The following is a 16,353-nucleotide window of genomic DNA, read 5'->3' on the forward strand; positions in this document are numbered from 1 at the left end:
GGGCACAACGCACAGGCCCCGGGTCAAAGGTGTAAGTTACCTACTTAAGGACATCACAAGACTTAGCGTATTAAGGCCAGAGGCTTAAACACAGCCCATAGCATTGTCTTTGGCTACTCCAAGTCCTCAGTGATTTTATTCTCATTGGCCTAGCAGAGCAAGCACTGCTAGGGGAAAAAAGTGCTGGAAGTTTGCCCCTAGTTCCAAAACTATCGAGGTTTCCAGGTATTAAATCTGACAAGTAATAAGCAAATAGAAATAGCCTTCGAATCTAGGATAAGTCTGTAAGATGGGAGGGGTGAAAACATCTGCAAACTGAGCACGAGCTCTGCATGTTAGCAAAACAATAAACCCTGTGATTCCCTTTCACTGGAGCCACCTCTGAAAACAGCACTGCTCTTGCAGGAACACTCCCATGGTAGTTAGGTTTTGCAATGAGATAACTGGATCTTGTCAACTCTCTTGCATTTCCTGCTACTTCAGACTTCAGCCTTGGTGCTTTTAACACTGATGTGTTACAACATTTTCACTGAGCAGAAAGAGAAAAACCAGTAAATCAGAATGTACAAGCCAGCTCTAGTTAGTGTATATACATTCTCTCATGAGAAAAAGGTGCCACTAACTTATCTTTTCACCTCTGTATAATAAAATTATAAGAGCAGAAAAATTGTTTCCTGCTAGCAAGAGAAGTCCGACCAATAAAGAAGAATGGGGAGAGGAAAGAAAATGACATGCAAGTCATCTCCTCCCTGCCAAGCTGCAGCTTTCAGAGGGATTCATTTTATCTCCTGAAAAATCCCTGTATTCACAGCACTCCTCCTTGGTCCCACGTTTCCTGTGTTATGATGAGCAGGAAGAGTTTAGTTACCTTAGTCAACGTCCTGTTTGGGGGCACAGGCCTGATATCAAACTGGAGATCTGCTGTCAAAGGCAGCCCGAAGCTCCAGCCACCATACCTGAGTGGAAACCAAAGGGAAATATGTTATTACCCTCACCTGGAAGTGTTAAAGCCTTGGCTGGTGTTAATTAGCATGGGCTCTGCTGAGGCATTCATGCAGTGCATGTCACTGAAACCCCAATTAATCCTAACTTGACTTAAAAGAGACAATATAGAAGAAAAGAGCTTGTCACGGTATGTGCTGTGAGGCCCAGCCAACACTACTGCAGAAGCCCTTTTGTGGGAAAAAAGGGAAACAGAAACCTGGCAGCTCTGTCACAAACCCGTGCTGAGAGCCTCTATTTGAAAAACACTTTGGAGCCATGTAGACTCCTAACCTGCTTGGCTACCACACTGGAATAAGGAGAGTGCATTTTCCCAGAAGATGAGGGGCTTAGCTGAAATCAGCGGACAGATGAACACATTCCTTGACTACCTTAATGGCAGGATTTTTCTGCTCCAGACACATTGTGCAGCTCTCTGTTGCAGTCGGGACACTCTTACAGCTCTAATTTTTCTTGTGTCCCACGGCACAAGAAAACACTCAACTTCCAGCTTCACTGGAATCGAGGCACTTGTTGAAGCGAAGCACACACTGAGACTCTTCAGAGAATCAAACTGACGAAAACCTCTCCCTAGGGTTTACTTCAGGACAGGCTGTGTCAGATCTTCCTCTTTTTTAATATTTCTGAGCCAGACAAAGGCTTGTCTGCAGATCCAGCCATCAGCCTATCAAGTGACTGACAAGTTATCCCTAGGCTATCTCTGCTATGATGAAGCAGAGCACTTGCAAGAACCTTTACCTGCAACTCTGTCATTGCAGTACATTTTACCTCCTTTCATCAGATTCACAGAAACCAAAAGCAGGGAGGCCTTTCTATTCCCCCTCCTGCACTGTCACCTCTTAAAGCACAGTAGAAGCTGCCACAATCTGGGGGAGAAAGATGGGAGGGGGATAACACCCCCAATATTCACCCCCAGATCCCCTTTACTTCTAGCCATCGGTACTGCAAGACACCAATACAAAATAGCTGGTTAACTGGAATACGATATAATGGAATTATATGTACGAGAAGCTGCTGCTCCCAAAACAATCCAGAGGAGAGGGGCCAGAGACTGATGCTGTACCGTTTTTGCAGGAAATCTTTGGTTGTTGCCAGAAGGTAGGTCTCCACGTTGTGCCCCGTGAGGTTATAAAGAGTCCGCGTGGAGAAGGTTCTTCTGTGAGGGGGAGAATAGTTCATCGGTGGGCATGTCTGAGAATGAACAAACGAACAAAATTGTTTGTTTCATTATTTTAGTTAAAACTCGGTATTTCAGGACAAGATTGAGAGCAGGCAATGACTACATTTTGGTCCTGGGACTGATTCCTATAGAAGCTAGCAATCTGCAAATCAGGGTGCTGAGACACCCAGCATACATCCTTGTGTGCTGAACTGAACACGTTTAGCAAGGTGCTTACAAAGATACCTTGAATCTACACTTTAGTTCTACTGACAACAGTGAGACCTTGAAATGTGCTTGGTGCTAGGTAGGAAGATTTTTGCTGAATTCAGGCCCATCCTGTTTAGCAGAGCCTCAGAGCGACTGCACAGACAATGGCAGAGGGCAAAACAGCTTACAGAGCAGCAGCCTCAAACCCTCATCTTCCATTCATCAGCAGCCACACTGTATGCTTTTGCTGTATTGTCAGTCATTGGGAATATTGTCCAGAGCTGCAGAGAAACCTTGGGTTAGTCCTGAATATGTAATTTAACATGCTGAGGGTCAAACTTGCATCGACTGCTTCATAAGGTTGAAACGTCCTATCAGACAGCACGCTAGCTGCTTCTTTCAGCTCATACATAACAAAAATCTTAGCCTCCCCATCATGTATCTGTTCATAACTTTACATCAGAATAGACAAAATAGCTTCTCTCATGCTGAGGAACACCTGCCTGTGCCTTCTGGAAGTGGGAATCAGCTTCAAATATTATCCTGACTTACTGGAAAAATGATGCCATACTTCTAATGATGCAAAATTAAGATTATGTCCAGAAAACTGCATAAAACAGCTGCATTTTAAGGAATGACTAGGAACATTCAACTAAGTACATGCTTTATCTTACAAATAGCACCACATTGTGCCTTGAGTCTTATTTCCTACTGGAAAAAGCTGAAGACTGGTGAACAGCACTGAAGGGAGGTCAGCTGGACTCCAGGCTCAACACATTAAATTGTAAGGTCCTTGGGGCAGAATCTGCCTTTTCCTTAAGGACATATAAAGACACTAAGCTCAGCAGGGCCCATATCTAGTTCTGTATGTACCACTGTAATGCAAATTATTACTATTAATCATAGCTATTTATAATACTGAGCAGAGTAAAAGCAGATGGATCTACACTTTGCTCTTCAGAATTTAACTTAATGCAAACAGCAATAATAGCTGTGCTTTCACATAGTGACAGTGCTGTATAAAATGCAATTTTCCTCTTGAATACACACTCACTTCTGCTAAACGGGACAATAATACAACAGTCCAAAACACCATTAAACCTTCTCCCACCAAGAGGAGCTAGGCAGATAAATATATTAGCACGTGAATCTTCTGAGGATGACGTTTCCTTCCTTCCCCCAAACTGATTCAGTCACTGGTTATCCAGGGTACAAAACCAACAAGGCCATAAAAGAGACAAATCTGAACACCAGAGATCCCCTTAGTATTGTGCTGGCCCACAAAATCTCACACACCCTGTAAGGCCTCTCAATGCCCCGTGTTCATTCTGTCTCTTCTGAGTTTATTCAGTTACCTGGATGCCATCTGTGCAGTTGCAGGCAGAATACTTAGCTCTTTTGTTTCCATTGGTAATCCACTGGCCAAGCATGTCCTCTGTTAAACACCGTCTGAAAGCAAGCACATTTTCCCCTGAGGTTCTCTATGTTCAAGTGTGCAAATGACACTAACGGCTGTCACATTTAATGACAGCGAGAATGGCAGCGCATAGCTTAAGCAGAAGAGCAGACCTTTTTGTCAGCCCTGGGTGCTCCAGAGAATACCCTTCCTCCCACTGAGTTCAGTAGCTCCCAGCAGACAGCCCTCACTACTGCTCTCCGTGCCTGGATTTGTTCAGCTGGTCAGCAAGAACCAAGACACTGCCTGACTCCCGCAGCAGAGAGCGTAAGGAGTTAGCATGCAAAGGCCAAAATCATCTTACAGTTCAAAACTAGGGGCTACTCTCACTGCAGTAATTGGAGAGTCCTGAGATGGTTCAGAAGTTGTGTCTAGTCAGTATAAATATTTGTGTCCAGATACGCAACACACTTGGCCATGCAGGTCTGCCCAGGGTTTACTACCAATTTCTTGAAAATTTATTTGCAGAGCTCTAGATGAGCCAGCCCTTATGGCACAGCTTTTAGATGTAGATAAAAACAGCTATGCTGAGAACTTTCTGGGTGGGTTCAGTGCTATAAATGGGATTACTGGCACGGGAAGGACTGTGTATGAGAATAGCCTGCTCTGGTCCCGGCATCCTGTCACCACTGAAGCTGCTCCTTTACTACTCGGAGTAGTCAAGGAGTCCATTTGCAGTGGTGAATACTTCTGCAGGCAAGCAAAATCACTGATGTCAAGGAGCTGGGACCATGGAACTTCATGGAACTTCAGCCTTAAAGCACAGTATAGTTTGCTGTCTTCAAAGATATTTACAGCCTTGCGCTGGCAGAAACGAGCCTTCACTGCAAGCTAAGCAGGAGCCGTGCAGACCCTTGGCAGGGCTGAGGTCTACTTCGCGACGACTGTGACTACACAGCTCCTGGTTCAGAACTGACTTGCATCCCCCCAGCTCAGCCTGTGAGCAGAGCAAGCTTGTGCCTGCCTGCAAAAGGGCAGTCAGACATCTCAACGAGCTGAGTCTGAAATTTCTAAACATCTCAGGGTGATGCAAGTCCATCTGAAGAGAGGCAGAAGATATTTTTTCTCTGCATGTGGCACCAACATATGAAAATTCTGTAGATGATCAAAGACTGTTATTAAGGTCTGATGGCTGTTAATGTTAAGACAGTTCCTCTTGCAGATCAGGAATTGAAACAGAAGATCAAGAACTACTTACGAGTTGCTTTCATTCATGCACATAATATCTGTTCCAGGGAAAGAAAGCATCGAAGCAACTAGAGCATCTGTGGTTTCATTAAAATTCCTAAGATTTAACAAAAGAAAAAAAGGGAGAGAGAGAGAGAGAGAGAGAGAGAGAGAGAGAGAGAGAGAGAGAGAGAGAGAGAGAGAAAAATGTTCAAGGTACTTCTACTACAACTGATCAGAGGAAAACTGTGCCTGAATGAAACAGGATTTATTTAGGATGCTAAATACATTATTATGTTAAGTGCAAATCCCGCAAACAATTTAAGTACATGCAACACATTAGGGCAGTCATAGAGGTTTAAAAGGACGGCTCTCTGCCTAGAGCTGCGCACCTACTCCAGCGCTTTGCTGCCTCCAGAGCTAAACAAGATCTTGGTGCACTTTTGGACAATCAAAATTCTGTTTCCAGGGTCAACCAACTACTGCAATTTTCGGGGCCATGTAGGACTAGCACCAGTTCCCTTCCTGTCTCAATCAGCTCTCACATCTGTGAAGTCCGTGTGTTCTAGGTCATTCAAAAAGGTGCTTCTCCCTTCCAGTCCAGCTCTCTAGCAATCACCCATCAGGAGAAATACAGAACATCAGGAATAGAGGACTCAAAGAGACAGGTGGTTCTGGCTCCTTCTCCCATCTAGCCTTACTGAAGCAGAAAGGAATGAGCAGTCCTGAGGAAAAATACCTCAGAGTGGATGTGCATGATTTGTAATGATGTTTGAGCTGAGTTTTATACTTGTGACTTAAGCTGAGAACTCCTGAAGAAAGACAGGATTTCACACCATGAAATCAGAATGATACAAATTCTACTATTTTGGTAAATGCCTTTTTTTTTTTTTTTTTTTTTTTTTTTAAGAACAATGAAATCATTCAGTGGCGCAGTTTTAATGACACTGACAAAGTGCAAGCCTTTCAAATGACTGCGTGCCCTGGACAAGCAAAGTCTGGGCAGAAGAGCATGTCCTTTATTGGCAGAGGGGAGGGTGATGCAGACAGTTCACAAGACAGATAGAATTTGATCCCAGACTAATTTTGGAGCCAAATGATGTGGGTGCTTACATTTCTAATTAGAGGAAGAGATTACACATTTAAAAAAATCCTTTTGGGGAAAAATGGCTCTAACAGGGCCAGAGGTCTCCAAAAACAAACACAATATTTCTCACATATTTCACGGTTCATTCCAGCTCAGAGGTTGTTTTTCTAAAGCTCTCTGATTGCTGGGCTGAGCAAAGCCATCTTCCCAAGAGACCCACTAGGAACAGGATTTTATCATTACACGGTTATCTGCATAATACTTTTCCACTGGATCTGCTTAGAAATAAGCCTGATGGTACAACTGGCTCTTTATAAACCAATAGGTGCAACGATCAAAAAGAATACCACTCACCCAAAGAAGTCTGCCTGGTCAGATGTGCCATACAAGGAGGGGGAAAGAACCAGTTCTGGATATTCAGTCTCCTTAGTTCTCAGCGTCCCCAGTCCCATCGCAGCCGTCACAAAGAGGACTGGGAGGATGACCTGAGCAATGAAGCCTCTGACATCCCGTCGGGTGTGGTGGAATCTCTTAATGAACATAGCTGATGTCTTCTTGAGCAGCAATGGCAAACCCTTCAGGCTTTTCGATCTAATCAGCAGCTGATCTGGGTACAGAAGAAAAATGCATTTTGTCAAGGATCGGCACTTGTGAAATGCAGGGAACCAAAGGTTATAGTAGCCCTGTAGCTAAGTTTAGCTTCCTGCTCTCCTTTATAGCTGGAAAATCAAAACTAAGAAGTTAGAACATGTGCAAGCACGCAACAGTGTCAGACCTAGGACAGAACTCAGGTTTTGGCTCCAGAGTCATGTGCCCAAGTAACACCGATTTTCTGCTTCATTTCAAATATGCATGTGTAGCTTATGTATTCTGACATCTTGCAAGAGGAACACAGACTTCCAGATGTAACAAGTCATCTACCTCCTACCTACCCAGCTGTAGCTTACCAGGGAAACATATTATTCTTTTATATTTGCAAACTGAAAATTCTCATCATTTAGAAAGCAGGTCCTCAGACACAAATCAATAACAGAATTCATTTTGAAACAAGAAAACAAGGCACATAAACTAATCGATCATTTGCATGGACAAGGTTGTGGCATACTAAAAACAGAGCCAAACTCTGTGCAATCCATTCTTCTTTATGAAATATTCATCCATGTAATACAACACGGAGCAAATCATCTTCAGTGCTCTCATTAGGGGAGACATAAAACACTTCTCTACACGTTTGAGTTACTGTTCATGGTGCCACACATTTAAAGTGCAGGTCAGCTCTGAGAAGTGAGCATGAAAATACCTCTGTGTTGTCCCTTGGCTGCTTCCCTATCTATGATATATTCATAAGTAAAAATATGTTTCTACTCTGTGGAAAAGGAGATGTAGCCAGCTATTTGCTCATTTTTAGGCAGTGCTACCTTCTGCAGCCCTCCAACCCTCAGAGACACCAGTAAAGCTTGATACTCGTCTGAATCTGATCTTACCCCACTGTCTGGCCCTTTGGGTTGCTGATCATATTGGAACAGCTGGGACAAAGCAAAAATCAGGGAAGAGGACCCAGCTCAGAGCTGTGCTGCCTTTGCAGCAGACTATGGGGATTCTGCAAAGTTTCTCTCAGATTGTGCTAATTGTATGGAATCAATCCTCTACAGCAATTACAGCAATTACTTTCAGAGGTATACATTTGCTCTATCATCCCCACCCTGTATTTGATTAGATTAAAACCTGAATCAATTTAAAGGAAGGCAGATGCAAACAGAACCCCTCTGTAATTTATTCTCTGATTCAGACTATTCCAAACCAGCAGATCTAAACCACTATTGAGCACTGTACTTCCATTGATTTCTTGTTTCATGATTCCTGGTTGGGTGAAACTTGATCTTCAGCAAAGAAAGAGGGACAATGGAGCCCGCACCAGTACATTTGTCACTGTTTGCATCTCAGCCAAATCTGGAATAAAACCTGGAGGTAAATTAATACCGTCTCTTTCTGTGAAGGTATCCGTGCTCACAGACATTTCATCACTGCCAGTTTGACCACTGGATGCAGGCAGCTGTCGGGACAATTCAGCATCTTCTTGCTGGTGCTTCCCTAGCTCTTTTGTCAGATTGAGAAATACCTACGGAGCAAGAAAACATAAAGGAAGACTGGTCCAAATGACTCTATTTACTGAAATGATAATCAGAAGCCACTCTCCTACACACTTTTGTAGCTCCTATTCCTACTCTATAGCTGCAGTTGTTGGGGCAGTTGTTTCCTTTGTACTCTGACAGAGAAATGCACTTTTTTCAGTATAAAATTTCTGTGAGAAGCAAAAGGGTCTTTACCCCTTTTGTCCAGCCCCTTTTCAGCTCCTGTTTCTCCTTCCCCTGCTGCAGCTGTGGAAACCTAAATCTTTGCAGCTACCTCTGTGACTTACCTTACCATAATACCATTTATTACCACGACTAACGAGTAGGAGTAAACGAAGCTAGACTTCAGCTCAGGCCCTTTGATAACTCCACTCCTCCCACACCCACACAGTGAGAAGTAATAAACAGGCGGCTCTCCCCACATGGCACATCACCAGTGACGAAACAAGTGGGTTTATCCCTCCCTGGGGTTATTTTCTTCCCTAGCCTCTGATGATCCTGACTGCTTCCACACTGTGACTGCACGCACTCGGGGGGGTTTGCACGTGGGAGCACACTGGCAAAGTGGCTAAGCATGCACAAAAGGCACCCGAGTTACGCATAGCACGTACAGTACAATTTGTGTTCTTGTTGCCTTTGGAAAGCACCTAAAACAGGCAAGAAATTCTGGGCAGAGTGGAGAGAGAGACGCCCTGCCTCCTTTCTGGAAGACATGGACTGTGCTCACCACTGAAAGCTCCTTTTTTGTTTCTGGTGTAGCTAAATGTTTGCATTTATTTGACAAGAGGCTCCCTGTGGTCAGAAAGGTGTTTGTGATAAGAAGCTTTGCTTGCTAGAATCAGTCACGTTAGACTCTGAATAGGCACAAGGACAAGTATGGTCCTTACACCAGCATCTACCCCTTCCCAAAGAATCGAGTCTTTCCATTCTTCCACTGGGAAAAACATTCCTAATTATAAGCAGAAGCAAGACCATCTCTCAGACTGAGCAGCCAGCCAGCATGAATTACCCTGAGACGCACCAAGCGACTCACTTGTACAATACAGCATTCACACAGAAGTTTATCATTTAGACTGTTTGCTAACTCCCTCCCTGCTGATCGCGTTTGCAGATAAAACTCAAATTCTTGGAATTCAAACACAATTCACACAGCACAACTCTAAGAGAAATCCACCATTCCCCTCTCTCTGCAGGCTAACTCCAGCATCTTATTTTCTGGGTAAAACGCTGCAAAGCACTTAGCAAGGTGAGACAGAGTTGCACTATTTGCATGAGTATATGTATAGATTTATATATACATCTATACATTCACAACATGTTTATAAATGTAACACAAACAATGAACCGAGCAAACCACATTCTCCCTGCCCATAACTCTCACATCCAAAGCATGCCACCACCTAGTCCAGGAAACACAGTTACACAGTGCTGTGAAGTCAATCTCCACAATGTTTCATTAAATTGAGTAGATCCTGAGCTCTTACCTCTTCCACCGTTGTGTTTGAAATCCCATAGCAACCAAGGTGGAGATCATTCAAACCGGTATCAAGGGCTCTGAGAAGTGCCTGGTAGGCCCCAGAGACTGTTGACTTGAAGGGTGGAAGCACATACACAAGCTCTCCACCAATATCCTCCTTGAGATAAGCCTCTGGGAGGTGTGACTGGATGAGGGAAGTCACTGCTGCCGTGTCACACTCCTCTATCATGTTCTGGAAATGAGAAAAACACTCTGTGGTCACTGAGGGGGCTCTGAAATTGAGCTTCCAACCACAGAATTCAACTGAAATCCTGTCTCACAGTATAACCATGTAGGTGATCCCTCAGTCCAGGCGTGCAACACTTCAGTTTAAACATCAGAGAGGGATAAAACCGTGTCTTTGTCTCTCAAAGGAGACAACAGGAGGTTTAATGCCAAGCGGTGGTACAGATTTTCTCAGGCTCCACACGGCTAAGGAAAAGCTGAGTTCTGGGTATTTTGGGGACCATGCTGTGTGCAGCTGGGGTCCATCCAGACTTGCATGTTCATGGCTGGGCTCCCTCTGTCCGTAGATGTGCTCGAATTGAGCTGAACTGACCCCTCTGCACCTGCTGGAAGGTTTACAGTAAGGCAGAGAAAAAGCCTTGCTACGACAGAGAGCTGACATCTGCACTTGACTGCCAGCACAAGCACACTCTTTTTCCCATTAGAAATGGGGCTTGCACATGGGTCCTTTTTAATTTTCTCTATCTATACTGCCAGCATTTTGCAAGGGAGGGTAATTTCTCTCTGTATCTGCACATGAGACTATGTGCTGGGTCTACGAATGGTACCATAATAAATAATAATAAGACCAGAGTTCCCCTTTCCTTGCACGTAGCAGACCATTTTGCCTCAGGTGATATACCATCTACAGACTCGCCTATTGGCTTTATTTCTCTGCACTCTTGAACACACATTGTGCACATGGCCTTGCCTCTAACCCGCAGTGAGACCCTGCTCCTGCCTCACAAAGCAGCGCACTGACGTTTCTGCTTCCAGAGGGCCAAAGAGGCTGGTGGGGTGGCCTCGCTGGAGAGCCGCCCTCCGCTTTGAGGGGCAGTGGGGCTGACCCGCTTTGTTAGCGCATCTGTCTGAGAAGCAGCGTTCACACATCCAGACCTTCAGTAGTTCTTCGGTGCCTCTCTGCATCTAACACAGCCACTTAGGTCCCACTGCCACCCTCAGACCTGTCACTCAGCTCCCGCTGACAGCCGTAAGTGCCTGCATCCCTGAGCAAGCCCTGACGGCCCCACTCAGAGAACAAGCTGCTGAGAGCTCTAGCTTAGTGCAAAGTGGGTCTGCAAACCAGGCAAACCTCTGCCTCTCCCCCCAGCAGTGCCTGCTGTGGCGGCCATACTCACAGGACACGGAAAGGAGGCTGAGGCCCAGTGGGGAAGAGAGGATGAAAAGGATGGCTTCACTTACCCGGCAAGTGGCTCAGGTTCAGAGCTCTGCCTCATCTTTTAGAGCAGCAATGCTTTGTGTGGAGGGGCTGAAGCTAAGTCTCCCAAGTTTGGGAGAATGCTCCATATAGCCTGCCTTTCTGAAGGAAACTTATTTATAAATAGTGGGTGATTACCAGCACCGGGCAGGCATAGCAAGCCAGAGAGTGAAGCACATCCTAACCCCGAGTATCTCAGTGGCTGGGCCACAGGCAAAAAGGACAGCCCAGCGAAACAGTCCAGCATATTCTTGAAACTCTGTGGCCAAAAAATTTTCAATGGAAAATGTAAAAAAACCTCCCACTGACTTTCACTTCTAAAGATACTGAGAGTCCCTCCTCCTATGGGTTACCCAGAACGAAGTACACATGGGTGCTGCTGTCTCACTGTACCAGCCAGAGAGAGGCAATAAAGCTCCCAGTAGTCATTTTTAAAGCTCTCTTCAGGGCTTGTCTTACTGTCTATGAAACCAGAAAGCAAACCGACTGAGAAATAGCAGGCAAATATTCCCAGAGGTTTTCCGTGCTTTTGGCAGCCAAAAAGAGAAATGACATTCTTTTCCCCACTCACTGCATTGGGGGAACATCTGCCTAGTGCTTCAATTCTTGCTCAGCCTTGAATTCTCATGCAGCAAGCAGAGGCCATCTGCAGCCCACACTGCCTTTTTCTTGTCACAGCACACTCTTCCAAACCAGATTATTCTAGCCCTGGTCCACACACTTTCATCCTGGAACAAAGTGGTCACATAGAGAAGCTATTCCATAGACGTGAAATTATACTGGAACACCCACTCCACAACAGAAATGTAAGGCTGAGATGAACCTTCTGCAACACGCTTTATTTCTGTGGCACACTATGACTTGTCTCTTTCCTTCCTGTCACACGACTGACTAGGCTTCCCACCCAAGACGTCTATCATAAAAACAAACATTTATCTTCATATGAGTCTGAAAATTTAGGATGAACTCTGACACAAACCTTCGTACACAAACTTCTATGCATTCTTACATAAACCTTACACAAACCTTCTTTTTGGTGAGAGTCAGGTGGTATCCATCACCAAATGTTTCCTTGAGATAGAACGGCGACCCACAGCATTTGAGCCCTCCGTGCTCTAGGAAGGCAATTCGGTCACTCAGAACTTCTGCTTCATCCAAGTGATGAGTTGAAAGAATAATGGTTCTGCCTGGAAAACACAGAGCTGATGTTAGCCAGCACAGAGTAAACACACATAATGATGTGAGACAGGTGAAAGCTGCACTGAATTGGAGGACACAGAGCATCAGGTGAAAGCACACGGCACTCCTTTGGAACTAATAGTAAAACTGGATGATAGGCAACAGCAGAGAGAAACTGAAAGTCAGCATAACATAATCCGCCTATTATGCCAAACTTTCTTTTCCAATGACACCCTGAATTTACAAGAAGAACCCAGGATTCCCCCAGAGGAATCTACAAAGTCCCAGGCCCCCACAGTTAGTTCTCTGTGGTCTCCAAAACTCAGAGTTCAAAGCCACCAATGTCTTATTTTCAAAAGTGACACACATCGCCTTTGCCACTGGGTGGCATCTTGTCTCATCACAGTACCTTTTTTATTCTTGGAGATAATTTCCCAAATACTCCTCCGAGAGCATGGATCCACCCCCGTGGTTGGTTCGTCCAATATCACAACCCTTGATCCACCCAGCAGAGCGATAGCTATTGACAACTTCCTCTTCATCCCCCCGGACAGGGAACCAGTTAGTTTATGACGATGGCCATACAGTCCAGTCTCCTTCAAAGTCCTTGAAAACAAAGAAAGAATAACCCCCAAAAGTTGCACTTCAGGAATCTTTTAAAAGCAGGGAATCTGAAAACAGCAAACAATGTAACTGCAGATGAAAAACTGCTCAGATGTGGACTGCTCCGTTGAATGGTCACAGTGCTGAGAGATGATTCACCCTGCAGCTCAGCCACTGGGATTTTAGTTTTAACATTTTTGAGGGTGTTTTCTGACAAGCCAAGGTTAAAGGCTCAACCTCATGAACTGAGAACATCAAAATCCAAATTCCCTGGGACGGTCTGGCTGCGTCACCTCTTTGCAGACCCAATAAAGCTGGCATCATCTTTCTGACTGGTTGATCAAATCTCTTTCTGGGGAAAACTGTAAAGAAGCAAGGACCAGACCTTAGGCCTATAATTCATCCCCAAAGAATTGCCACAGAAGCTTGTAAAGCCCCTGGAGAAGAGACCTTGTTTTCTTACAGCCACAGATTTCAACACTCGATCTATTCCTCTAGTCAGGCCTTCTGCATTCTTTGGACTCTAAGCTGGGCCCACAGCAGAGCTCAAAACCATGCATCTGAGCTTTGCAGTGGCAATGGCACCACCACACAATGAGTAATTTTGGCAGCCCTCTTCCTTCTCCAACCCTGCTATTTTTATACCTCTTCACTTCTTGGCAGAGTTCCTCTTTACTCCAGTGAGGGACTTTGATGTACCCATAGAGCAGCAGGTGCTCCTTCGTGGTGAGGTAATTGAACAGTACATTGTGTTGCATACACACACCCATGTTCTTCCTGATAACTTCCTGGTCAGTCTTGATGTCTTTGTCATAGACAAAGATAGTACCTGATGATGTAGGGAACAGCCCAGTCAAAATAGATCTGAAAAGGAAAAATAAATAGAAAAGGAAGTAAAAAGGGAGAAAGCCACAAGAAATCTTCTTTCACGGTCTTGTACCCATCATCACTTGCAAAGTTTCCCTACATCACCATCATGTTCCTTATAGCTAGAGACCACGGAATACAGCTTCTCCTGGTGTCTGTCAATGCTTTGGCAGAGTGGTGGCTGGCTAACATCAAAGGGCATCCTCCTCCCCCTCTGTGAGGACGCAAGGGGAAGTACCAAGCTCAAACACTGAACTCCGGCTACTTTTAACGTGTACTTTTATCTCCATCAATCTTCCCCTTCCCAAGTCAGACCACTGTGCACATCCCATACCTCAATACACATGAAGCCCCTTGGCTTCCAAATTAATCACTGGAAATTCATATAATGCAGTTACTCTTCACTCTTTGAGGTTTGCCTGCAGTATCCAGACAGCTTTATATTGCTAACCACATCAGAGCTTGAAAACCACATCTCATCTTGCTAACCACATCAGAGCACGGAAATCTGATTTCACTGCCATTATTAGAAAGAAATGGAGGAGGACTTCCAGACAGGACACCTCATGGAGGGCAGCACTTTCATCTGGTTCAAGCAAATAATTACCTACCTAGCAATGCCTAACAGACCTGAGTCAAACACCTTCTGCTCAGAATAACTACTTGCACAATATAGGTCATTTTTATTGCTGCCCTACAGGGACTAAAGGGAGAAGATGCATCTCAGACTGCCCTTCACCTTCCCAGAGCTCTTCTCTCTCCTGGGACTCTTAACCATCATTAAAAAGAAAAGGAGAGGTAACTTGTGACCTTACTCAGGATTTGAAGTCTGCACTAAGTTTCTAGAAGCCATTATACTCTTCAGTATAACAACTTTGCCTACACTTTGCAAAGAGGGCATGAGATGAATTTATAATTAGCTGAGATGAAGCACAAATGTCTTAGTGTTTTTGGCTCTTCTGGGGCTTCTACTTATCAGCTTAATGTGGCTTTCACAGTGACGCATATATATGTATGTATGTATCAGTGGCAAAATCAAGTTCTACAGGTCTGTTTTAGTGCTGTTATCTAACAATTCAAATAATAATTTATAAAAGGCAAGGCTGGAAGGGCTGAAAGGCCAATGGATTAACCCACTGTCCTCCCTGCCCAGCAAAAACATATGTTTGTGCAGCTGAAATATACCATTACTATGCTTTCTTGCTAATACCACTCAACTTCGGAGTGTGCACAAGCTACTGACAGCTTTCCGAGCAACCTAACCCCGGGCACCAGAGCATCATGGAACAGAACACTGGAACAGTTGCTGTGCTGTGTATTACAGGAATCCTGCAGATTAAGCAGCATATTCCTAAGAAAAAAAGGACCCTTAATTCTAATAGATGAAGGTACTGCTTAGGTTGTCAAAGAGCAAGATAAAACTACAAAAGAGATCAGGCCTAATAAAGCATCTTACTCAGCCTCAAAACACAGTGCGGCCTCACTTGCTCTCTCGTTCACTCACCGCGCCCTACAGAATAAAATAACCCTGCTTTAAAGGAGACATACATGGTTGTAGTTTTCCCAGCTCCATTGTGCCCCAGCAGGGAAGTGATATTGCCTTCATAGAAGTTCAGGCTGAGGTTCTCCACTGCAGCTCTGGATCCATAAATCTTTGTTATGCCATGGAGGGAGACTCCTAAGGTGAGATCAGTGGGCTCTGGTTCCAGGTGAGGAGGCGGCGCACCTTCAAGACCAAAGGGAAGGGTCAGAGGACAGTTACTGCACTGAAGCAGATGTCTGTGCCACTTTTTTTCATCTCAGAGATAACCAGGGCTTTTTAAAAAATAAAATGTAGCAAAACTAAGTGTCTTTCATCTGGGAACGTAGAGAACATTTTGTAGGAACTGTATCGTTCTGTGCTCTCCAGTTCTCCCTTTCACTCCTGCAACTTCTAACAACTCCTGACAATAAGTATTAATCATTTCCAAAAAGGTCTTGTATTTAGATGTTTCAGGGCACCTAACTTAATCTATGCTACGCAAGCAAAGAAAAGCAGAGGGCACAGAGCAAAACTACTGAGATATTTTATGTCAGGTAGCATCGGCAAGCTCTTACCTGTGATCTCACAGTATTTTACAGGTTAAATATTTAAAGAGATAAAAACAGAAGCACACATCCCTTTTCCCAAGTGGAAACCTGTATTTGCTTGTACAAATAAAAGTGAATGCTACAGAGAGCATTGCAGTGTGAGATAGATATATCTAAGGTAACACCCATCTATAGCATACACATACACAAATACATATATAAATATCAGTACAGGATTTCCACACCAAATAGGAAGTAAAATTTAAAAGCCAAATCTCCTTTCTGATAAATTACAGCTTCAAAGCTTTCCTGCGCTACAAAATAGGGGCCAACACAGAAATGTGCCTTCTGAGTGTATCCACTAAACTCATGACTACAAACAAAACGGTGCCCCTTCGCACATTTGGCTTCATTTACCTAAGGCATAAGTTAGCATCATTACCCCATCTAGCATTCACATA

The 16,353-nt window shown here is 44.4% G+C and overlaps 1 protein-coding gene across 4 annotated transcripts in view; it reads right to left on the reverse strand.

The window, feature by feature from the left end:
• The window catches only part of ABCA12 (ATP binding cassette subfamily A member 12), a 120,141-nt gene that overhangs the window by 18,724 nt on the left and 85,064 nt on the right, over positions 1-16,353 (reverse strand). For all 4 annotated transcript variants that reach the window (XM_064515352.1, XM_064515354.1, XM_064515353.1 and 1 more), the window contains 11 exons: positions 15,371-15,548; positions 13,601-13,819; positions 12,762-12,958; positions 12,200-12,360; positions 9,698-9,922; positions 8,062-8,200; positions 6,436-6,688; positions 5,026-5,112; positions 3,727-3,820; positions 2,066-2,193; positions 869-956 (listed from right to left, as the gene is read on the reverse strand). In XM_064515352.1, coding sequence (XP_064371422.1) covers positions 869-956; positions 2,066-2,193; positions 3,727-3,820; positions 5,026-5,112; positions 6,436-6,688; positions 8,062-8,200; positions 9,698-9,922; positions 12,200-12,360; positions 12,762-12,958; positions 13,601-13,819; positions 15,371-15,548 — 1,769 coding nt within the window. The remainder of the gene's footprint in view (positions 1-868; positions 957-2,065; positions 2,194-3,726; positions 3,821-5,025; positions 5,113-6,435; positions 6,689-8,061; positions 8,201-9,697; positions 9,923-12,199; positions 12,361-12,761; positions 12,959-13,600; positions 13,820-15,370; positions 15,549-16,353) is intronic.

Source organism: Dromaius novaehollandiae, chromosome 7, assembly GCF_036370855.1.
Source record: "Dromaius novaehollandiae isolate bDroNov1 chromosome 7, bDroNov1.hap1, whole genome shotgun sequence".
Classification (NCBI taxonomy): Eukaryota; Metazoa; Chordata; class Aves; order Casuariiformes; family Dromaiidae; genus Dromaius; species Dromaius novaehollandiae.